Raw genomic sequence first — 25,008 nt, 5'->3', positions numbered from 1 at the left:
CCCCGCGCCCACACGCCGCGAGCAGAGTGGTCTGAAAATGGACAGGGCCTAACGGTTCTGAGGCTATCGATCCGTTTGCCGTCCAGCGCATCGCTGTTCGGAAAGCCCGCCTTCCCTATTAATCCTTCCCCCCCGACGGTGCTCGGCCAGAGACGCTCTTTGGCTTTTTTGGAGAGAGAAGACTCCGCTCAGCTAAAAAAAATTAAAATTAAAAAAAAGGGGCAAGTTTTCCTGGCTTGTGATGTTGTTGTTGTGCAAGTTATGAGGAGGATTTCTCTGAACTTCATAGCGCTCAGACTCTGTGGGGGGGGGTGGGGGGGTCGAGCTGATGCCTAAATACTTCTCAACGTGAGCAAAGTTCACAGCCACACAGAGGCATCTTCTGCAGGCCCGCCAGCTCGCCGCGACATGTGAAGAGGACCAGACGACAGGCAGGCCACGTGCCTCAAACGCAGCCACACAGAGAGGAGAGGAGCAGCTGGTAGCCGTGGCTACACACACCGTGTGAATGACAGACAGAGCAGCGCACAGGGTGAGCGACAGGGTGACGGGCGAGACGGGAGGCGTTCCGTCCGCCCCTGGCCGGCTTCTCACAGCCAATCAGTGAGCACACGGGGGGCGGTGCCGGCACACTCCATCACCACGAGGGCTGGACGGGTGCAGGTAAAAGTTCTGGCTGTCTGGACCGTGCGATGAGGAACACGTGGGACACCGTATCGGCGGAGAGGCAGACGGCGGGAAGGCGGACCGAAGGAGGCGGAGACAGACGGACGGACGGACGGACGGATGGACGGACGGACGGAGGCACTGACCCTGCATGTCCTCGCTGAGCTGCTCGGTGGCCTGCATGGCCTTGCGGATCTGCATGCGGATGATGTCGATCTTGGTCTTGCTGTCCTGCAACATCTGCTGGGCGGTCTGGAGCAGCTTCTTATCCTGGGGTGGGTGGGGAGGGGAGGGGGGGGGGCAGAGAGAACGAGAGAGAGCGAGAGTGAGAATGACAGAGAAACAGATGGGAGGAGACAAGAGATGTTTTCAAAGTACTCATCATTTACAGGAGAGTTTGCCACAGAAAACAGGGGGATAGAGAAACATTAATGAAGAGGTGGTCCGATCATGGGAGAGAAAGTGAATAACAGTGAACTGAAGAGAAAGTAGAACGAGGGTTACAGAAGGAAGGAGAGGGAAGTGGTGGAGGTGGTGAGTGAGCGTGTGAGTGTGTGAGTGAGTGAGTGAGCGTGTGAGTGAGCGTGTGAGTGTGTGAGTGAGTGAGTGAGCGTGTGAGTGTGTGAGTGAGTGAGTGTGTGAGTGAGTGAGTGAGTGAGTGAGTGAGTGAGTGAGTGTGTGAGTGAGTGAGTGAGTGAGTGTGTGAGTGTGTGTGTGAGTGAGTGAGTGTTTGTGTGAGTGTGTGAGTGAGCGTGTGAGTGTGTGAGTGAGTGAGTGAGTGTGTGAGTGTGTGAGTGAGCGTGTGAGTGTGTGAGTGAGTGAGTGAGCGAGTGAGTGTTTGTGTGAGTGAGTGTGAGTGAGTGAGTGAGTGGCGGGAGGTAGCGGGTAGGGGAGGGGGTAGCGGTAGGGGGCGGGGATAGCGGGCAGGGGGGCGGGGATAGTGGGCAGGGGGGCGGGGGTAGCGGTGGTGAGTGAGTGAGTGGGGGTGTAGCAGGTAGAGGAGGCGGGGGGAGTGGGTAGGGGGCGGGGGTAGCGGGCAGGGCAGGCGGGGGTAGCGGGTAGGGGGTGGGGGTAGCGGGCAGGGGGGTAGCGGGTAGGGGGTGGGCGGTAGCGGGCAGGGGGTAGCGGGTAGGGGGGGGCGGTAGCGGGCAGGGGGGGAGGGAGGCGGGGGGGCAGGGGGTAGCGGGTGAGTGAGTGAGTGAGTGAGTGGCAGGGGGTAGCGGGTAGGGGGGCGGCGGGTACCTTGGCTGAGCCGTTGGCGTAAATGGGGATCATGTTCTCGGCCCCCTGCTTGACCTTGAGCTCGATGTTGAGCTGGCGCTCCAGCGCCGTGACGCGGTCCTGGTGAGCGGACGAGCGGCTGAGCGCCCCGGGGGACTGTGGGGCATCGTCTGGGGACAGAGCGCAGCGGAGCGGCCGTCGCCGTTGGTAACGACATCGCTGCTATTAGCATCGCAACCGCCGCTAGCTGCTACGCTAACACTCCTCAAGCCACTTGTGGAGGATAAAAAAAAAAGACTCTCTCGCCTCTCTCGCCTTAGTTAACTGCACATTTGCTCATAATTGGGCATTTAAATGCATTCAGAGATTTCTGGGAAGAAGTTAATTAGTATTTTGAAATGACCCCATGGGAGAGAGTTTAATTTACTGCGTTACAACGTGCATTACAACTCAGCAACAAGGCCGGCTGATGAGCGTCGCTTAGCCGCAGCTAGACACAACACTTACAGAGGGCTTTCATTAGCGCTGTGCTAAGTGCCTCTCAAACGGCTCAGTGCCCCCCCCCCCCATCCCCCAACCCTACCCCCCTGCCGTCCATCTCCTTCCTGCCCCCCCCGCTCACCGCGGATGTCGTCGGGGTCTTTGACCACGATGTGCGCGTCCAGCTCCTGCAGCTGCGCGTGCAGCTCGTCCAGCCGGCGGCTGGAGCTGCGCAGCTGGCTGTCCACCTGCTGCGCGTTGCGCTTGTCGGTGGTGGCGCGCCGCAGGTTCTCCGCGCCCTCCTTGATCTTCAGCTCCTTGCGGATCTCGCGGCGGATCCGCTCCCGCTGCTCGTCCAGCCGCAGCTGCACGCTGGTGTCCGAGAAGTCCGAGCTCTGCTCCAGGCCCAGCTGCTCCAGGACCGACAGCCCGCCGGGGTCGCTCTGGGGGGGGAGGGGGAAAGGGGGGGGGAGGAGAAATGTTCAGCAGAGCTCATTTACCACACCCCCTCCCTCCTCCAGATAATAGACAGCACACTCGCAGTCGCTGCATTAACGCATGAAGACCAGCTCACTGAGGCAGCGATGGTGAGCGTGAGAGCATCAGCAAATCAACAATCATCCTATCAGACCTGGAATCCACAGCTGTGAGCAACAACCAGTCCTGATACCAGAACCCACAGCACTTATATAAACCCAGTCCTGGTACCAGAACCCACAGCACTCATAAAAGCCCAGTCCTGATACCAGAACCCACAGCACTCATAAAAAGCCCAGTCCTGATACCAGAACCCACAGCACTCATAAAAGCCCAGTCCTGATACCAGAACCCACAGCACTCATAAAAGCCCAGTCCTGATACCAGAACCCACAGCACTCATATAAACCCAGTCCTGATACCAGAACCCACAGCACTCATATAAACCCAGTCCTGATACCAGAACCCACAGCACTCATAAAAGCCCAGTCCTGATACCAGAACCCACAGCACTCATATAAACCCAGTCCTGATACCAGAACCCACAGCACTCATATAAACCCAGTCCTGATACCAGAACCCACAGCCCTCATAAAAGCCCAGTCCTGATACCAGAATGCACAGCTGTTAGAAATTGTCCCGCCCTCTTACCAGAACAGGCAGACCAATCACGGTGCAGCACATCACCTCTCTGTGGGGAAGCAGCCCCTCTCCGTGCCAGCACATGCTGGCGTCATAGAGCAGCCCGAGGGGGAGCAGCGGCGACGTCCCGCGAGCAGCTCGGAGCAGCGCTTTGGGGGGGGGGGAGGCACACGCGGACTCCGCTGCTCGGCGACGGGTTAGAGGCAGGCGCACACGCAGACAGCGGCGGGGGAGGGAGAACCAGGAACGGCGATGAGGCAAACGGCAGGATTTCTGCTCCAGCGCGGGGCTCGATTCGCTTCCTGTTTCCTGCAGGGCTCCGATGACGGGGACGAACCCCGGGGGGGGGGGGTGACCTTTCACCCCGCCGCGCCGAGCCCGCACGCAGATGGGGGGTTTCCGAGCGGCGAGCGAATCAGAGCGGGCCGCCGCCCAATCAGATCGCGGGAATGAGACGGCCCGACGGATAACACCCAGGAAAAAAGACTTTACGAGCGGCGCTTTCCAAAACGTCCTCGAGGCACGCGTTCGCAGAGAGAGCGGTCTCCGGCTCGCTCAGTTCTGGCAGGAGAAAAGACGAACCCGGAAGCGTCGGCTTCGCGCAACGCCGTCGAGCTCTGCAGCGCTGCCGGGTTTACTTCCTGAGCAGAGCGCCGCTTTCGCCTGACGAAACAGTAGCCCTCGCGTCGAAGGGAGTTTCGGTATGACTGCAGCTCTGTCCTCAGAGGTCCTACCAGTCGAGCGTGAGGCGCGGCTTTGCAACAACTGCCCTAGTGCACAAAATCAGAGTCCTGCACGGGTGGGCTGCACCGCGACACAGCCCGACCTCACAACACTGCAGACAACACAGCTTTACTGCAACACAGCCCGACCTCACAACACTGCAGACAACACAGCTTTACTGCAACACAGCCCGACCTCACAACACTGCAGACAACACAGCTTTACTGCAACACAGCCCGACCTCACAACACTGCAGACAACACAGCTTTACTGCAACACAGCCCGACCTCAAAACGCTGCAGACAACACAGGTTTACTGCAACACAGCCCAACCTCACAACACTGCAGACAACACAGCTTTACTGCAACACAGCCCGACCTCACAACACTGCAGACAACACAGCTTTACTGCAACACAGCCCGACCTCAAAACACTGCAGACAACACAGCTTTACTGCAACACAGCCCGACCTCAAAACACTGCAGACAACACAGCTTTACTGCAACACAGCCCGACCTCAAAACACTGCAGACAACACAGCTTTACTGCAACACAGCCCCACCTCAAAACACTGCAGACAACACAGCTTTACTGCAACACAGCCCGACCTCACAACACTGCAGACAAACACAGCTTTACTGCAACACAGCCCGACCTCAAAACGCTGCAGACAACACAGCTTTACTGCAACACAGCCCAACCTCAAAACACTGCAGACAACACAGGTTTACTGCAACACAGCCCAACCTCACAACACTGCAGACAACACAGGTTTGCTGTAATAAAGCCTGACTTCACAACACTGCAGACAACACAGGTTTACTGTAATAAAGCCTGACTTCACAACACTGCAGACAACACAGGTTTACTGTAATAAAGCCTGACTTCACAGCACTGCAGACAACACAGGTTTACTGTAATACAGCATGATTTAATTACGATCCAGATAAGGCACTTTTATTGTAACACAGCTGGACTTCGCGACACCGCAGACAACAGGTTTACTGTAATACAGCATGATTTCATTACGATCCAGACAAGGCACTTTTATTGTAATACAGCTGGACTTCGCGACACCGCAGGTCAATACGGTTGGTGACACCGTGGTTCAGTCGCTTGTCTATTTCACTGATCGGCAGCGATGCCCGGAGCGACTCAGACTGCCGCGTCGGCGTCGGAGAGAGAGAGAAGGTAATCAGGTGAAGCCGGAGGGAGCCGGGGTCCAGTCCGTGCCTCTGACCCCGTCTGTCTGGGGCCCCCCGCGCGTCAGAGCCAGCCAGCGGGCCCCGCGGCAGCCAATCCCCTTCCAGCGACGGCGAACCGCGCACCCAGATTACGAGCCAGGCGATCAAGACTGAGCTGATTTAATAAGACGCAGGCGCGCAGGGGAAATCGACGGTAACGGGATGAGATCAGATTAAATTGCCGTTAATTGAGAATGGAAAACAAACGGGCGAGCTGCCGGTCTCAGACGCTGATTTCCGGGGACAGGCTGACAGCGCCCACTCCCCCCCCCCCCCACCCCCCCACCCCCCTCCCTTCAGAACCCCGCGGGCGATATCCAAATCCGTAACGGTCGAGTGCTGGGATCATTAGCGAGGAAGAACTCGATCCGATTCATCTCTCTCCCCTTCTCGCCCCTAACTGACTCCTACGCCGCGAAGGCCGACCTCCGGGCACCCGACGAAGAGCGAGGGGTCGTCGTCGTGGCGACCGAGGGCCGCGGGAAACGCCTCTGATCAGAAGGAGCGTTTTCGGGGCTCAGAATGACTCAGCAAAAGGAGCTGGTGCTCAGGAGCGGTGACACTAACCTTCCTGTGACAGGGCTTCCGCCCCGACGGGCCATCTTCGCTTCGTTACATTATCCCCCCCCCCCCCCACCCCCCCCCCGCCACCCTAGCTGCTGCCTTGCTAACCGCTTCCCTGGTACAAACCTGCCCAGCCCGCCACTGATTCGTGGGGGCATCGCCTGCCAATTTCAACCCCGCAAGGGAGAAATATGCTACCTTCATCCAGTCTCCGTCCTCCCACAACACAATCGCTTCAGTGAGATTCTGGATACGGACGCAAAAACCGGGCCCGTCATTAATGACAGCTGCGAGAGAAAGAACAACTCACTTTTGGAGCCGAGTCAGGCTCTGTCGGAGGAGAAAATGCCCAGAAAGTATCGACACCCAACACTTTCTTTTTTCTTCCAATTTCTGGCACAAGAGAAATCGGCGATTAAACAGAATTGACACCTGAGCGAGAGTCTGTTTAGATTTCCATTAAATTACTGAAAAGGTAATCACTCATCCAGGACTCCACTTGGATACTCAAAATATGTTCAGTCAAGAGAAGCCATCTGCAAACGTACAGCCAGGAGACTACTGCAGGTGGCCACAGTCAAACTGTCAATCATTTTTTGGGCAATGGAACGCTCAGCTCTAGATGAGTTATCAGGGTGTGTGTGCATATGAACCATTACCAGGTTATTAACACCACGGCCTGCTGAACAGAGACCCAATCAGGTAATTACTGAAGCAGCCCTGTCTAGCACGCTGGCTGGCTAGAGCCCCGGTTCGACTGCCCGGCGGTCAGACCTGGCCTCTCGTCACCGTGACTCCCGCTCACCGCCATCGACCAGCACCGCCGCACACAGCCGGCCGGAGGGTTACAGGGCATCGCTTCGATCAGACATCCACCATTCAGAAGAGTCCGGACATCCGCGGGACAGTTAGCCCGGCGGCTAGCTGCGCTTCTTCGGACAGCAAAGAGCTGTTAACCCGCTTCGGTTCGTTACCTAAACAGGATTAACACACACCGCCTTTTCAGAAAAGCGCTGGCGTGTTTTCGCTGATTTCTTTTTTTACTTTTTACTTCGCACCGCTCCAGAGACATTTTACATTTTAAAGTTATTTTCTTACATCTGCCAAATGTGTAACAATGTTGCTTAATTATACATCTTATAACATCTGGATTAATGGAGGTAATTAGTCAAAGAACGTCGCCAGCTAGTCAGAAAATGAAGAACAATCTGGTAACGCGTTCGTTTTCTTCATTTTTACTAAGAGGAGAAACGTGCTCGCACACAGCTGAGCACTGCTGGGTATCGGTGCCACTGAGTCACAGAGAGGGGGAACTGAACCCAGCCCTCCTGCCCCCCCCCACTTCCTGACTGACAGAGATTATAAACAGTCTCACTGCTAGTCACTCTGCCTCATGCTCGGGCTATGCAGTCCATCTGCACACACACACACACACACACACACACGCACACACACACATACACGTACACACACACACACAGACACACAGACACATACACGTACACACACACAACATACAACACAACACACATACAGACCACACAGACACATACACACAGACACACACACGCAAAACCATACAGACACATACACACATACACGTACACACACACACAACACACACACACAGACACACACGCACATATACACACACATACAAGTACACACACACACACCACACACACATACACAAGCACAATCATACACATATACCTGCACACACAACACACACACAGACACACAGACAGAAGCCAGTTTGTGAGTTCAATTTTGTTCCACTGACACCTATATGACCAGATGGGCTGCATTGTGTGGGATGTTCCTGCCTTTTGACTTCTGACCTGTGACCCACAAGGATACACAGCGTCCCGGATTATATACATAATTATAAACTTATAAAAATGTAACATTTCATAACAATTAGATTAAGGAATCTCATAGTGTAAGCATCTATATCCATGTCAGCTATTGCACTGGGCCGTTGGGACCCCCCTGCTTGCGATGGAGGGAGTTTCTATGGAGACAGTGCTACAGTGCAGCTGCAATATGCAATTTGTCAAATATGCTAAATTGTTAGCCAAAAAGTTTGTATAGTTCGCTAGCTACATAGGTACATTTCGGTCAGGTCAATTGGTGACAGTGTAGCATGAAGGATTGATTCCCAGGTGGGATAATACCTTTGTACACTTGAACAAAGCACTTAACTTGAATTGCTTCAGTATATATCCAGCTATAAAAATGTAAATAAATGTCAAATGTTTGAAAGAGCTAAAAAAAATGTGTGTTAGTTTCTCTGGATATGAACATCTGCCAAATGCCTGTAATGTAAAAACGTATGTAAAAAGAAAGGACACAGCTAAGAAGAAACAAACCTGTGTATCCCATTAACAGTATGAACCCAGGGTGCAGTGGGTGCCAGGTCTTGTGCAGAGAGGTAATCTAAGTATGAATCTAAGTATGAATATGAGGCATCACACTGTCAATGCAGAAATAAACTGGTATATCAGTGGCTAACAATTTTCTAAAAACTCACTGCACTGTGTAAGAGCAAACCTTCTTTTGAAATGTTTAGCCGACATAGTTCCATTTTTATGTACGTACAGTTTAGCATACACAGTTATGAGGCCCTGGTAGAACTAGGCCTACAAATGTGTTAATCTGCCAACAGAACTACAAATGCCTTAATATGCCAACTATCAAAACAGTTAACCTAAGTATTGAAAATTTTTAAATGATGGTATGACAGACTGAAAATCTGGATACCGCCCAACCCTTGCACACACTCTTGCACACATATACACAAAGAAACACACACATGCACTCACACACAGACGCTCACACGAATCACAAACACGCTCTGCGATCTAACAGAGAGCGAGCAGAGGAGAGCCAATGTTCCATCAGGATCACAGAGGGCCGGTCTACAGCGAAAGCAGTATTCTGGTTCACGCGTTCGTCGCTCATGTGCTCGTCTTTACGTCGCCAGGGCGACAAACTTTCAGGCTTTTGTGCGCGGTCTTCGTCGCTACACTTCTCTTTCGGGATTTAATGATGTCAGAAAAATCCCAGAATTCCCGGGACTTTCCTCACAGGTGCAGGACGTGACAATGACGACGAGAGGTTACTGAAGCAAGGGCCTTTCACAGTGACAGCGAGGCAACAGGGAACGGAAAGCACCGGCAACTCACAGCGTCACCCACAGCAGCCGCAAAAATCCGCGAGACCGCGGATCGGTGCGAAGGCCCCAAAGGCCGCGCGGAGAGAGAGAGACGGGAGGGCAGAACGAGGAGGGCGAGTTTTTAAAAAAAAAACTGCGCCGCAACGAAAAAAAGAGCGAAGGAGAGAGAAAGTCAGGTGACGAACACACGGAACGGCAACGATCGAGAGCGGCGTGCGAGGACGCGGAAGAGACGAGCGACAGGAAGGAGAAAGGGCTCGTCGCTTTGCACACGACGAAAACACAATACGACTTTGAACAGCTCTGAAAATAAACAGAAGGCCAGAAAATAGACGTGAAAACATAAGATGGAGGCTCTGGAGGAAGTGAAAAGTCCCCCCTCCCCCCCTCCCTCCACCACTCCCCGCCCCCCCTCCAGGCTGTGTGGTAGCCGTGCCCTGACCCCGCAGGTCCTACCGCTGACTCCACTTCCCCCGTGTCAGGGACTCTGTGGTCCTCCGCGGCGCACTCCGATGTCCATCCCTCGCTGGTCATGACTCCACCCTCCCCCTCGCCGCCGCGCTGTCCCGCTGCCAAACCGGTCCTCCCCCACCCCACCCGAAAAACAACAAAACACTCCTTATCTCTGCCTCCACAAATCCAGACCGCTTGTCCCGCCGGGAGCCCGAGAAGGCCACAGAAAGAGGGCCGGAGAAGAAAGGGAGAAGTCCTGAAATGCACAGGAAACCAGAGAGCGCAGGCGAGAGAGAGAGACTGAGCCCAGGCTGTGGCCCCACCCCACGTCTTCCTCTACTGCTTTAACTGAGAGACAGAGAGAGAGAGAGAGAGAGAGAGACAGAGAACAGAAGATCACACTCACACACACGAGCGCGCACACACACAAACACATACGCAGCGGCACACACACACTCACACAAATGCATATGCACATGCACACACACACACACGCACACACAGGCACACACACACACACACACACACACACACACACACACACACAGGCACACACACACACACACACAAGCACACACACACACACACACACAGGCACACACACACATACACACAGGTACACACACACACACACACAGGTACACACACACAGGCACACACACACACTCACACAGGCACACACACACACACACACACAGGCACACACTCACACAAATGCATATGCACACGCACACACACACAGGCACACACACACACACACAGGCACACACACACACACTCACACAAACGGTTTGGTTTTGTAAGAGAGTAAAGCAGAGTCACTCAGCTTCCTTCCTGCTGCAGACCTTTATGTGCAGTAACCCCAACACCGCTCTGCTCGGCCTCGCTTAGCAGCCCTGCGTAAATCTGAGGAGCACCGCGTGCTCAGCGAAGATAAGCGCGTGCGGAACGCAGCCCAACCCGCCCCTGAGTACAGAGCAGCCCAACCAGCCCCTGAGTACAGAGCAGCCCAACCAGCCCCTGAGTACAGAGCAGCCCAACCAGCCCCTGAGTACAGAGCAGCCCAACCTGCCCTGAGTACAGAGCAGCCCAACCAGCCCCTGAGTACAGAGCAGCCCTGAGTACAGAGCAGCCCAACCTGCCCTGAGTACAGAGCAGCCCTGAGTACAGAGCAGCCCAACCAGCCCCTGAGTACAGAGCAGCCCTGAGTACAGAGCAGCCCAACCTGCCCTGAGTACAGAGCAGCCCTGAGTACAGAGCAGCCCAACCTGCCCTGAGTACAGAGCAGCCCTGAGTACAGAGCAGCCCAACCAGCCCCTGAGTACAGAGCAGCCCAACCAGCCCCTGAGTACAGGGCAGCCCAACCAGCCCCTGAGTACAGAGCAGCCCTGAGTACAGAGCAGCCCAACCTGCCCTGAGTACAGAGCAGCCCTGAGTACAGAGCAGCCCAACCTGCCCCTGAGTGCAGAGCAGCCCAACCCACCCCTGAGTACAGAGCAGCCCAACCCACCCCTGAGTACAGAGCAGCCCAACCAGCCCCTGAGTACAGAGCAGCCCAACCCGCCCCTGAGTACAGAGCAGCCCAACCAGCCCCTGAGTACAGAGCAGCCCAACCCACCCCTGAGTACAGAGCAGCCCTGAGTACAGAGCAGCCCAACCAGCCCCTGGGTACAGAGCAGCCCTGAGTACAGAGCAGCCCAACCCACCCCTGAGTACAGAGCAGCCCTGAGTACAGAGCAGCCCAACCCACCCCTGAGTACAGAGCAGCCCAACCAGCCCCTGAGTACAGAGCAGCCCAACCCACCCCTGATTACAGAGCAGCCCTGAGTGCAGAGCAGCCCAACCAGCCCCTGAGTACAGAGCAGCCCAACCCACCCCTGATTACAGAGCAGCCCTGAGTGCAGAGCAGCCCAACCAGCCCCTGAGTACAGAGCAGCCCAACCCACCCCTGAGTACAGAGCAGCTCTGAGTGCAGAGCAGCCCAACCAGCCCCTGAGTACAGAGCAGCCCAACCAGCCCCTGAGTACAGAGCAGCCCAACCCACCCCTGAGTACAGAGCAGCCCTGAGTACAGAGCAGCCCAACCAGCCCCTGGGTACAGAGCAGCCCAACCCGCCCCTGAGTACAGAGCAGCCCAACCAGCCCCTGAGTACAGAGCAGCCCAACCAGCCCCTGAGTACAGAGCAGCCCTGAGTACAGAGCAGCCCAACCTGCCCCTGAGTGCAGAGCAGCCCTGAGTACAGAGCAGCCCAACCTGCCCCTGAGTACAGAGCAGCCCAACCAGCCCCTGAGTACAGAGCAGCCCTGAGTACAGAGCAGCCCAACCTGCCCCTGAGTGCAGAGCAGCCCTGAGTACAGAGCAGCCCAACCAGCCCCTGAGTACAGAGCAGCCCAACCAGCCCCTGAGTACAGAGCAGCCCAACCAGCCCCTGAGTACAGAGCAGCCCTGAGTACAGAGCAGCCCAACCAGCCCCTGAGTACAGAGCAGCCCAACCAGCCCCTGAGTACAGAGCAGCCCAACCAGCCCCTGAGTACAGAGCAGCCCAACCTGCCCCTGAGCACAGAGCAGCCCAACCTGCCCCTGAGTACAGAGCAGCCCAACCAGCCCCTGAGCACAGAGCAGCCCAACCTGCCCCTGAGTACAGAGCAGCCCAACCAGCCCCTGAGTACAGAGCAGCCCAACCAGCCCCTGAGTACAGAGCAGCCCAACCAGCCCCTGAGTACAGAGCAGCCCAACCAGCCCCTGAGCACAGAGCAGCCCAACCAGCCCCTGGGTACAGAGCAGCCCAACCAGCCCCTGAGCACAGAGCAGCCCAACCAGCCCCTGAGTACAGAGCAGCCCAACCAGCCCCTGAGTACAGAGCAGCCCTGAATACAGAGCAGATTTCACCTGCTGTGCTGAGAGAGCTGAAACACACACACACACATGCAAACAGAGACAAACACAAACACAGAAACACACACACGCACACAAACACAGAAACACACACATATACACACACACACACAAACACAGACGCACACACAGGGACACAGACACGCACACAGACACAGACACACACACACACACACAGCTGATAAGAGAGACTGCTCCCTGTCTTGCTCATACTCAGACTGACTGAAGTTAAGGAGATAAGAATTGGGGTGCGGGATGGGGACAGAGGTCTGGAGCTTCAGCACATGCTCTACCTCACGCCTGTGTGACACAGGAGGTCCCTGAGGAACACTCTGACACAGGCTGGCACTGCACAGGCCACGGGCAGCACAACCCAGAGTGAGGTCAGCAGATTAAAATTACACAGCGCAAATGTGCAGCGAGCTTCTGGCGCATCCAATCCAGGAGCCAGGAGGGAGACTCAGACTCTGAGATTTAGACGCGGAAACTCTGGTAAGATTAAAATGAGCTTCATCAAAAATTCTGATTCTGATTCTCGTTAGACAGAATTGTCACAAAAGCATCAATCACTAAAGTTAATAATCAAGGGCTACCATAAAAAAATTACCATAAATTGTCATTACATTACATTACATTACAGGCATTTAGCAGACGCTCTTATCCAGAGCGACGTACAGCAAGTGCAGTCAAACAGTTGTTATAAAAGTTATCATAAGAGATATCATAAATGTTATCATAAGAGTTGTATTTCATGAGAAACTCCACAGTTTCCTGAGAATATACCGGTCCGGTATATTGTAAATGCAAACGTCAGAGGGTGTGTGCTTGGAGAAGTAAACAAATGGTATCGGGGGGGGGAGGGGCAGGGATGTCTCATGGTCACAGCATACTGAGGCACTTCTAAGTTAAGTTACAGATAACACAGACAATACGTACAGTATGTATAACTAAACAGTGCAATTCAAATATATATAATGCACATATTTCAGCTTAATAATAATCATTCATTCATTTCCCTTGTAAATAATTAAATCTAATGTAATGATAAACCAGTTATTAATTAACATTACTTTTGATTTCTTCGACAATTTCCATCTTTATCACTTCCTCCCTCATATCATTTGCACACATCTGAATACTGGGCTCATAAAACCAGGCTAGTCCCTGACTCATTCAGCAGCTTAGCCCAGTTCACCCTCGCACTGCAAACGCTGACTGTGGGGCACGGTTACACCTGTCCGCCACAAACGCCCCGCCCCCGCTCCCCGTACACCCCCCCCCCCCCACCAACGGCTCCGAGAGAGAGGACAGAGCGGGCAAGCCCAGCACCACAGGAGCCGAGCCAAGCGGCAGGAAGTGCATCGAGCGACGCAACAGGAAGTGCATCATCGGCCGCAGTGTGTCACAGAGAGCACAGTGCAGAGGAGAGGAGAGAGAGACCAAGGCACAGACAGCGACCCAAAATAATCATGTAGTCCTGCAGCAAATCAGATCTCCTCACAGCGTTGGAGATCAGTCAGCTGTCAGTCACAGAGCTGTGGATCAGTCACCTGTCACTCAGAGTGCTGTGGATCAGTCACCTGTCAGTCACAGCGCTGTGGATCAGTCAGCTGTCAGTCACAGAGCTGTGGATCAGTCACCTGTCACTCAGAGTGCTGTGGATCAGTCACCTGTCAGTCACAGCGCTGTGGATCAGTCAGCTGTCAGTCACAGGGCTGTGGATCAGTCACCTGTCAGTCACAGTGCTGTGGATCAGTCACCTGTCAGTCACAGTGCTGTGGATCAGTCACCTGTCAGTCACAGAGCTGTGGATCAGTCACCTGTCAGTCACAGTGCTGTGGATCAGTCACCTGTCAGTCACAGAACTGTGGATCAGTCACCTGTCAGCCACAGTGCTGTGGATCAGTCACCTGTCAGCCACAGTGCTGTGGATCAGTCACCTGTCAGTCACAGTGCTGTGGATCAGTCACCTGTCAGTCACAGGGCTGTGGATCAGTCACCTGTCAGTCACAGTGCTGTGGATCAGTCACCTGTCAGTCACAGTGCTGTGGATCAGTCACCTGTCAGCCACAGTGCTGTGGATCAGTCACCTGTCAGTCACAGGGCTGTGGATCAGTCACCTGTCAGTCACAGTGCTGTGGATCAGAACTGTCAGCCATCGCAGCGCTCTGCGCGTGCAAAAAGGCTCGATCTTTCGCACCCACCCTGACAGACTGCGATGACTGCGATGACTGCATGGCACCTTAGACCGCATACAACCGGATGGTGCCAAGAGTGGCCTCACAAAACACACGGGCTAACTGACACGGAAGCAACACACCCACGCAGGCGAAAGCATGCACACACAGTCTGCAAACACACACAGACACACACACACACACACGCGCACACACACACATGCGCACACACACACACACACACACACACACACACACACGCATACACACACACACGGGCACACACACACACACACACACACACACGCACACACACATGCACACACACACACACGCATACACACACACACACACACATGCGCACGCACACGCATACACGCACACACGCGCACACACGCACACACACACACATACACATACACACACACGCACACACACACACAGGCACACACACACACACGCACACACACACACACACAGGCACACACACACACACGCGTGCTCGCAGCCCCGCATGCCGAGAGAAGACTCCATATGTCCTCGCTCTCCAGAGCAGAGCTGCAGTTACCCACGAGAAGAGGAAGAGAATCTACACGTGGGGGAAACGGCTCCTCGCGTTTCACGGAAAGGGTCCCACTTTACAAACACGCAGACAGCCAGACAACTGGAAACCGTGGATTTCGTAAGACTGTTCACATCCTCGGCTCTACCAATGCCTTACCCCTCAATCCCTTACCCCTCAACCCCCCCCCCCCCCCGGGCTCTGAGGCGGTGGGTCTCCATGCATGCTGGCCAAAGCTGTCGCCATTTGTGCAACGACCAGCACTCCTAGCGAGCACCATCTGGGAGTATCAGACCAATGAGGTCATTCTCTCTCTCTCTCTCTCCCTCTCTTTCTCTTTCTTTCTCCCTGTTTCTCCCTCTCTCTCTTTCTCTCTCTCTCTCTCACTTTCTCTTTTTCTTTCTCTGTCTCTCTCCCTCTCTCTTTCTTTCTCCCTGTTTCTCCCTCTCTCTCTTTCTCTATCTCTCTTTCCCTTTCTCTTTCTCTGTCTCTCTCCCTCTCTCTCTCTCTCTTTCTCTGTCTCTGTCTCTCTCGCTCTCTCTTTCTCTCACATGCGTGTGCTTGAGGCCCTCCCAAAACACTCCACAACTGTTCAACATAAAAGAGAAGATCAGAAAGATTACAGCTCCCTTAAAGGGACAGCTCACTTCCTGGAGTTTTTTGGATATTATTTCAGCATTTTTTAGTATGTTCTCCATTGGCCCAGGCATTTTTTTGCGTGTGATGAACAGTTTTAATACTTACAGAAGGTTCTGACAACCTGCCGGTTTAAAATGGATGGTATCGAACCAATCGTGGGTTTGTGGCTTAAAGCAACAACAAAAAACAAAAAACAAAAAAACACACACACTACATATAACCCCAAAGCAGCTTGTACACTAGTGTTATGCCTCCAAAGGCTATACATGTGAAGATACTAATTTTAGGGAAAATAAAGTATAAACATAAAAATCTGTTTTTATATTGTGCTGGTACATACTGCAAGATCTCTACTCCCAGGATCAGCCACGGTTTAGAAGCAATTAGCCAGGCCTAGGGCTAGCCTACAGCACTGTCTGCATTACAGCATGCCGAACATCAGCCAGGCTGCTTACAAATGAAGATAAAGCTACGAGCATATCCAGCTATGAAACAGAAGAGCGTTTCATCTCACATTGCCAAAACTTTTATTTTTTTATGAAGAGCCAGAATTGCAGATAAGCAGTTACAACACACAAACACCGATTTGTATAAATACACACTCACAAAATATGGCACACAATGCCACATGAAAGCAAAGTAATACTCACATCAGACTTTACAGTATAAAATAACTCGAGTTTATAAGGAAGCCATGAAACGCATTGACACTCACGACGTAGGCTTACTCGCTGTATCATGTGACCGCACATTAATAAATGTTACTTTACAAATCATCACCAATATAACAACACCCGTTAATTCACACACACACACACACACACACACACAATCTTTGTATTGCTATACTTGTGAGGACTTCCCATTGACTTACATTCATTCCATAACCTCTAACTCTAACTCTTACCCTAACCCTAACCCCTACCACTACATGCCTAAGCTTAACCCTAACCTTAACCTAATTGTAACCCTAACCCTAAGTCCTAACCCTAAAACAGCCTCTTGAACTTGTGGGGACCAGAAAAAGGTCCCCACCTTGTGTAATTTTCCTCATCTTTCTATCCTTGTGGGGACATTTGGTTCTCACAAAGATAGTAATAGCTACATGCCCACAGGGCCACCTGCACACATTTAGAACGCTGAATACAAGCCTTTCCGCTCAACCGTGCCGGGAACCAAGCTGGCATTCACACCTGATATCCCTCAGATGCTACGTAGCGGCAGCGCGTCTAAAACCAAATCCCTTTAATGAAGATTTAATGGCGGGCCAGTGCGGCTGGCGCTATAAATAGAAAAACTCCCTCTGCCTGATTCAGGGTCACTTTGGGGTAAATTCCCTACATGGCAGTACATCTGCTTCAGCTCCCAGCAGCACACACACACACACACGGCGAAGACTGCTGACACGCGACATCGATCACAGCCGGGACGGCAACAAAAACATCCACGGCAACCAAAGACACCCTTGGCACAAAAAGCATGAATACAGACTTACTCTGTGTAATTAGTAATACTGCAAGTGTGAAAACATGTACTAGAAGCGCACAGTCCTCAATGTTATATTGATATTTTGGCATTGAAAATGTACTGGAATGGAGGTGTAAACTGTGCTAATTTTCTTTCTTTTTTTTTTACCTTTTTCCACTGCGGTCACATGACTTACACAGTGACTGCCTTAACGTTACACGAGAAAGACCGAAAGATTCCGTGTTTTTAATGTTCGTTGAATTGGTCTGGTCGGTCTCCCACTCTATGTAATGAGGATTGATTTACATTGTGTGTTTTCAGAGTTACCACAGGATAGATGTTTCAAAGCAGACTTGCACAAACCACTTCATAGGGAAGAGCACCTCCTGCTGGACAGTACTTACCTCTCCCATCCAATTACCTACAGGGTCTACAACCTCTCTGTTTCTGATACCAGCCAATTAGCAGAGGAGAGGAGCGAGAGACTGAGGCACAGACAGTGACCCAAAATAATCAAATGGTAAATGGACTGCATTTATATAGCGCTTTTATCCAAAGCGCTTTACAATTTATGCCTCTCATTCGCCAGAGCAGTTAGAGGTTAGGGGTTAGGTGTCTTGCTCAAGGACACTTCGACATGCCCAGGGCGGGGTTTGAACCGGCAACCCTCCGACTGCCAGACAATCGGTCTTACCTCCTGAGCTATATCGCCCTCATCAGTGACCAGATCACCGCACCCTGACACAATCACACGCCCCCCCACCCCAAATGCTGTATTCAGCACAAAGAGGGTACAGCTCACCCCTGCATGGCCACTCCACCATTTTTTTCCCCCAGAGGGTATACTGCTACATGACTACAGACTCTGACACTGCAGGACACTGGGAGTTTACAGTCCCGTGTAACTGTGGCAGAACTCTGCCGATCTCCTTTCGATCCCGTGGAATTCAGATCGCATTCGTGGAACGATATACCTGGAATTGTTCTTGCTCATAAGTTCTGTAAATTCTCGCCATATGAATAAGAAAGTCTGCAAACTGCATTTACCTCTTTGCTTGCACAAAAGTAAAAGAATTTAAATTAATTCCAATAGCTCGTTAGAGCCCGTGAGTGTTTTTGCAACAGTCTTGGCCCACTCGCAGGAAACATTTCAGCAACGTAAAGAAAATCAGAATGCTGAAATCGCATCCCCGCGGAATCACTATTATACCGTATCATGAATCATTAAGCAGCTCAGGATTTGGCCAGAGCCAACACTCAACGGCGATGCACGACTACAACAGCATTCTGCAACTACTCCTTCCAAGGGCTAGATTCTTCTTCTTTTAAATTTTAACTGTGCATACTGGCCAAACATTTTCTATGTAGTATTTATGGAAAGTACAAGTAAGATGTTGTTTGTGTGTACACAAAGTAGACGCATTCTTGAACTATGCACACTGTAGCTCGTACTAGTTATCATTCTGTGATGTCACTAGCCAACGCCATTCAGACAGTGAACACACAGAGATTTTTTTTACACGGTCACAATTTTTTAAAATGACATGAATATAAGCTTTTCCCATTTTCTCAATTATCAAAGGGCCAACGTCTTGTACACCTGTGATGGATGAGGTGGACCCAGCACCTGGCAAACCAGCGCGCAAAGAAGGGAGCGCACAGGTCACACAATGTCGCGGTACACCGCGGCCACACATTTTAATTAAGGTAAAAGTGATTTAATGTGTCATTAATTTTCAATACGGTACTGAAATTTTGCCTGGCTTCAATCAGCTGAAGAGCCTTTCAAAACGCGTTATGTTGAGACGAGGTGAAAAAAAAGTCACCTTCGTTCCAATTTTCTAAATCCAACCGAGCTGCAACGCACAGACGAGGAGGGAAATGCGGCGCTGTTTAAAACGATGAGCTCTCGATCAATTTTCTGCAAATTCGCCATTGTTGAAAGGCAATATCGATTCCAACTGGCAAATCCAATCCAATTTCCTCTTCAAGGCAATGCTGAGACATGTCTGAAATGCAGTTTTGCTTAAAATGACATACTTGCAACAAAACTGGAACTCTGAGAAAACACACATTAGGAGTGGACGTTCAGTGGCGGTTGACCAATTCTAGAACCTCGTCGTTGGACGTCATCTTTTTTTGTTTTCTTGCAACAACTGTTTAAACGCAAAGCCTCATAATTTCAGACCTCAGGGTGAACGTATGTGCGATGTAGGAATGTTCAAATCCAAAACACAGCTACAGAGGTATTTTAAGGAAAGTCTTTCTTAAAGCACGTAATTATTTTTGGACAGCAGTCCCAGGTGGGCAATTCACGTTCCCTCTTCGCAAACAGTTTAGAATTCCCGACGTTAAAATAGAATTATGAAGACCCTCTCTCCAGCTCTCATTGGATTTGTAATGTAACTTAATATAGCCTCTGGCAATGGGCACATGCAATCTGTTTTTAAGAGGAAGCATGTAGTTCAACAGATTGTTTCGAAAACACGTTGTATAAGACCTAATCGTTTATGCAGAAAAAGTGGATAGTGTACGTTTCTGAATCGGAAAAGAGGCCCTCAAATTTTAAAAGATGACAAACGGGTTTTCAAATATTTATTTGACTCTTTGAATATGCCAGATTTTATGGTTTGAGTTAGTACATACAGCAAGGAACAGTGCAGCAAATGTCACGAAGGACAAGGAATATGGTAACACTGGTATGTTAGAAAATGCTTCAGAGTGTGTTTTTGTTCTTGTAGGTTTTCTGCTCGAGGGCTCTACATAACTCAAAATGTAATGCTGCCTACCGCAAATCAAGACATTATTGATTAGCTTAATGCGAGATAATGCGAGAGGTTTTCGTTTGTTTAATGTGAATCTGCTTCAGTTCGGTAATGCCGTCATTACTGAAAACTTCTGCTTCTTCTTGAGCGGGATCTAATGTGACGTCAGAGTTCAATTTTTTTATTTATTTATTTTTTTATTTTTTATTTCTGCACATAGGAGCTTCTTAAACTGTGTGATTAAAATTCTTGACTATTGCTCCTGACCCATAATTCCTGGTCCAAGTGGTCAGCAGCTGTTGTGGTCCAAACCCAGGTCCGCTACAGGTCTGAACTAGAACAAAATGGTTCAGAACTTCAGTGACTTTCCTTCAGCAAAGCAGGTGCTACATGGTTGACAACCAGCTATGGGAAATCACACAGAATAATAGGCAGTGTTGGAGAAACATCTAATTGAATTAATTAGTCACAATCTTGCTCTGCTTTGCTGGTTGCAATAAGTGTTTACATCCAGCTAGATTCGTAAAATGATTAATTTTCTCAAATGTTTGCTACTGTTTCCTAGAGATGTCTACGCAGATATAGTGTAGTGTTCACGTACAGTATTTAGTCAGTAAGCGCAAGTAAGTTGCACAAACACAACAAAACAATAGCTTTAGAGAAAAACAATCTAGCTACTTTTCCAGAGCTGAATTTAGCCGCAACTGCCAAAGCTCTTATCTTAAGTGGGGCCGCCTTAAACAGTGGTGTTGAGAGCTCGACAGTGGTCTACAGCAAGCAACAGCCATAATGAACTTGCTAGCAAAAAGGCTTTTTTGCAGTTCCGTCAGGGTAGGGGCGCATACTGTAGCTGACTAATCTCAGGACATGGAGAGGCATACAGTGAACTCCACTGGCAAAAAGAGCAGCTCTCCGCTCACAACAGCACAAATTCCTCAAAGAACTATTCAAATTTCTGTTTTCTGTGCTGCTAGGTTGTCCGGCATCCTGTTATAAAAAGAAATACCTCTCACTTTTCCCTGATTGGCTGAGCCTCATGGTGGTGGGCGGGCACAGATCTGTGAAAGTAAATGGGATGGAAACACACAAACAGGAACAGTGGAAGCTTTTTTGGTCCACGGTTCTAGTTCTGCCAACCCCTGGTTCTGAGTGACAAAATGGCAACAGAAAAAAGAGAAAGGGGAGAGAAATGTTGGCCTGTGCTGATTCCAATCACACACCAACCCCTCCAAAGGGCTCTATTCAGTAACCCTAAGATGGCCGGAACTTGGCCTGTAGGAGCTTGGAGGACGGACTCTGAATTCCAATCATCACGGAGCCTGCCTGCGCTCTGCCCCAGACCTCTGTTTACAAACGACGACCAAAACAAATACCCGAGAGAGTCAAAGTGGAACTGAGCCGCTCGGAAGAGAGGTGAGAGAGAGAGATGGGCGAGTAACAGACAAAGCGACAGATTTATGAATAAAACAAGACCTGAGGTTGTCTCTCTGGAGAAGTCAGGAGTCATTTTAGTTGTGCACTCAATTACCACCCCCCTCCCCCCCCATTCCCCCCCTAATTACAATGACAATCTCAGCCCACAGCTCATGGAGGCGGAGCTAACAGCTCTCTGTGCGGGGTCCAATGGCACAAGGACACCCGGCCCATCCAGTGGCTTCTAAAGGCCGTCCGGCCAATCAAACTCGAGCTCTGCTCCTGGATCCCCGGGCCGCGTCCAGAAACTCCTGGAAGAATTCCAGAGATTCCTCTTCGGTGACATCACCCGAAACCCAGCGGCCCGGAGAGGGAGAGAGCAGGGGCCTGTTTTCGCTCTCCTCCGCACCGTAAGCTGGACCCCGGGGTTCCCAGCCCCCACCCGCCCTCTTCTCTCACGCTCAGCCGCACCGAGGGTCCCCTGAACTTCTGCTCTGGAGCGTGTGCGGCAGGTGCGGTCACTGGTACACACACCCTCACAACCCCAAGCACTGTGACACCCGGTGTCATTCACCTCTCCCATCCACCCTGGCTGACTTCTCCAGCTCCACCCACCACCACCTTCTCCCGTCTCTCTGGATATTCCTCCTGTTTCACCCTCGCTTCCTTCCTCGCTCTTTCTCTCCTTCCTTCCTGTCTCTAACGCTCTCTTCGGGGCTTTCTTGGAAAGAGGGAAAGCGCAGACAGACGCAGGGGTGTGTGTGTGTGGGAACACCAGGAATCACACTGAGCACAGGCACGAGAAAGCAGAGGGGGTTAAAGAGAGAAGGCAGAAGCACACACGCACAGATACACACACACGCACACACAGACACACAAACGCACAGACACACACGCACGCGCACACACATATACATACACTCGCACACACACACACAGATACACACACTCACACACACACACAGATACACACGCACTCGCGCACACACACATGCACACTCGCACGCACACATATGCAAGGGCAGGCGTACCAATGATGAGAAACAGAGACGAGGGAGCCACAGAGAGGGGGAGAGAGAGAGAGAGAGAGAAAGGGAGGGAGAGGGAGGAAGATAGAGAAGCTTAATCACACCCAGGGGAAGGTGTGTAAATGGTGTTTGACACACAGAACAGAGAGGAGACAAAGATGGGGAAATGAGACCAGGCTGAGGAGCCAACAGGCCCAGTGTGGGGTGGGGGGCCGGGGTGGGGAGGATAGAGAAGAGTGAAAAGGGGGCGCTGTCCAACTTTTAACTCATTTTCCCAGCACCCCCCTTAATGATGTCACTGTTCGTGTTTGTGACCCAGCCCTGAACTACAGAGCGCAGAGACATGACTAAACCGTAACCTTAAACCCTGATTCAATGTCTCTGTAAGAGAACAGGGGGGGGGGGAGGGCTGGGACAAAGGCAGAGTCTCTGGGGAGGGTGGAGAGAGAGAGAGAGAGAGAGAAATGGAAAGAGAGAGAGGGAGAGATACTCACTTTAGTACGTGTTGCTGGGTAGAGGGGGTTGTGTTCTAACTGAGTTGCCAGAGAGCACTACTGAACACACTGCTCAGCATTACAGCGTACTGTCAGCTGTCAGGGATGATCCAGGCAACTGCCACCTGAATGCAGTGCTGTGTGTACACAGCATTTAAAGCTATGTTTTCATAATACTGGCCTCAGAAGAAGAGGCTTCTGTATTATCTCTGTACTCTTTGTGTAACAGACTAAAGACAGGCAAACATGACCTCTTCCCAGTGGGAATACAATCATGACGCAACGTCATAAAAACAGCAAACACACATTCACACGCACACACGTTTACACACACACACTCACACATACGTTCATGCACATACACACAACACTTAAAAACAAAGACATAACCTGTCAAAAGTCATTCGCCATCAAAATAACAAAAAACCCTTTCTATGAGAGCACCCTTGCAGATGCGTGCAGCAGCTAAAACTCAAAAACTGCGGCCCAAACTAAAATCCATGGATCGAGGCTACATTTTTAGCCCCTATATTTGGAGCTCAGATGAGAGAGGGGAGTAAGGGAGGGCGCTGTATGATGGGTCTGTCCTTGTCACTCTTAAACACGTTTCAGTTTGTGAAAATGAAAAACGTATCATTTCGCCAAAGCCGAACACAGCCTAGGGAGATTTCTGGAGAAAACGCACCTGAGAAAACCTCAGAAGAATTTTTTTTGCAGGGTTCTGGTTGCGAGCATGTCACAAGCGTAAGTCCTCAGATCTGTCCTAATCTGTGAACTTTGACCTTTGACCTCACCTACCGTGTGATCCGTATCTGCGTGACCCCAGCAGTCCACAAGCGGACCTGGACACCCTGTGACCGCACACAGAGGAAACAAAGGGGTGTGGCTCTGAACGAATGAACACACAGTGCATTAAACGCAGGCCTGCTGTAGGCAGAGGAGGACGCCCAAAGGGGGGGGGGCGAACCTCAGTGTGTGAAAAGCATTTACCATCAGTCTACGGCTGGAGCAGGGCAAATCAACATGAATGCCCTCATTGTCCCAAGGTCCACCCTGCTGGCGGGGGGGGGGCTTTAAAGCGCATTGTGTTTAAGTTACACTGCTGCACTCGCCCGCTGTACGGCCGGTGCGCTGTCAAAGCTCGGGACGGGGGGGCTTTAAAGCGCATTGTGTTTAAGTTACACTGCTGCACTCGCCCACTGTACGGCCGGTGCGCTGTCAAAGCTCGGGACGGGGGGGGCTTTAAAGCGCATTGTGTTTAAGTTACACTGCTGCACTCGCCCGCTGTACGGCCGGTGCGCTGTCAAAGCTCGGGACGGGGGGGCTTTAAAGCGCATTGTGTTTAAGTTACACTGCTGCACTCGCCCGCTGTACGGCCGGTGCGCTGTCAAAGCTCGGGACGGGGGGGGCTTTAAAGCGCATTGTGTTTAAGTTACACTGCTGCACTCGCCCACTGTACGGCCGGAGCACTGTCAAAGCTCGGGACGGGGGGGGCTTTAAAGCGCATTGTGTTTAAGTTACACTGCTGCACTCGCCCGCTGTACGGCCGGTGCACTGTCAAAGCTCGGGACGGGGGGGCTTTAAAGCGCATTGTGTTTAAGTTACACTGCTGCACTCGCCCACTGTACGGCCGGAGCACTGTCAAAGCTCGGGACGGGGGGGGGGGCTTTAAAGCGCATTGTGTTTAAGTTACACTGCTGCACTCGCCCACTGTACGGCCGGAGCACTGTCAAAGCTCGGGACGGGGGGGGGCTTTAAAGCGCATTGTGTTTAAGTTACGCTGCTGCACTCGCCCGCTGTACGGCCGGAGCACTGTCAAAGCTCGGGACGGGGGGGGGGCTTTAAAGCGCATTGTGTTTAAGTTACACTGCTGCACTCGCCCGCTGTACGGCCGGTGCGCTGTCAAAGCTCGGGACGGG

At 51.8% G+C, this 25,008-nt stretch overlaps 1 protein-coding gene across 4 annotated transcripts in view; it reads right to left on the bottom strand.

Moving 5' to 3' along the window:
- pkn1a (protein kinase N1a) overlaps positions 1–25,008 on the bottom strand; it is a 56,574-nt gene that overhangs the window by 20,532 nt on the left and 11,034 nt on the right. The window contains exons 1-4 of one of the 4 annotated variants that reach the window (XM_064324094.1): positions 9,653–9,962; positions 2,510–2,810; positions 1,909–2,057; positions 813–936 (exon numbers count right to left, since the gene is read on the bottom strand). In XM_064324094.1, coding sequence (XP_064180164.1) covers positions 813–936; positions 1,909–2,057; positions 2,510–2,810; positions 9,653–9,730 — 652 coding nt within the window. In that variant the 5' untranslated portion in view covers positions 9,731–9,962. Of the gene's footprint in view, positions 1–812; positions 937–1,908; positions 2,058–2,509; positions 2,811–3,495; positions 3,619–9,652; positions 9,963–25,008 lie in introns of those variants that run through there. The other 3 variants (XM_064324097.1, XM_064324096.1, XM_064324098.1) reach the window with 3 other exon arrangements.

The sequence above is a fragment of the Anguilla rostrata genome, chromosome 2 (genome assembly GCF_018555375.3).
Source record: "Anguilla rostrata isolate EN2019 chromosome 2, ASM1855537v3, whole genome shotgun sequence".
Lineage (NCBI taxonomy): Eukaryota > Metazoa > Chordata > Actinopteri > Anguilliformes > Anguillidae > Anguilla > Anguilla rostrata.
The sequence above is the reverse complement of the archived record's forward strand: the minus strand, read 5'-3'. Positions and strand labels throughout refer to the sequence as shown.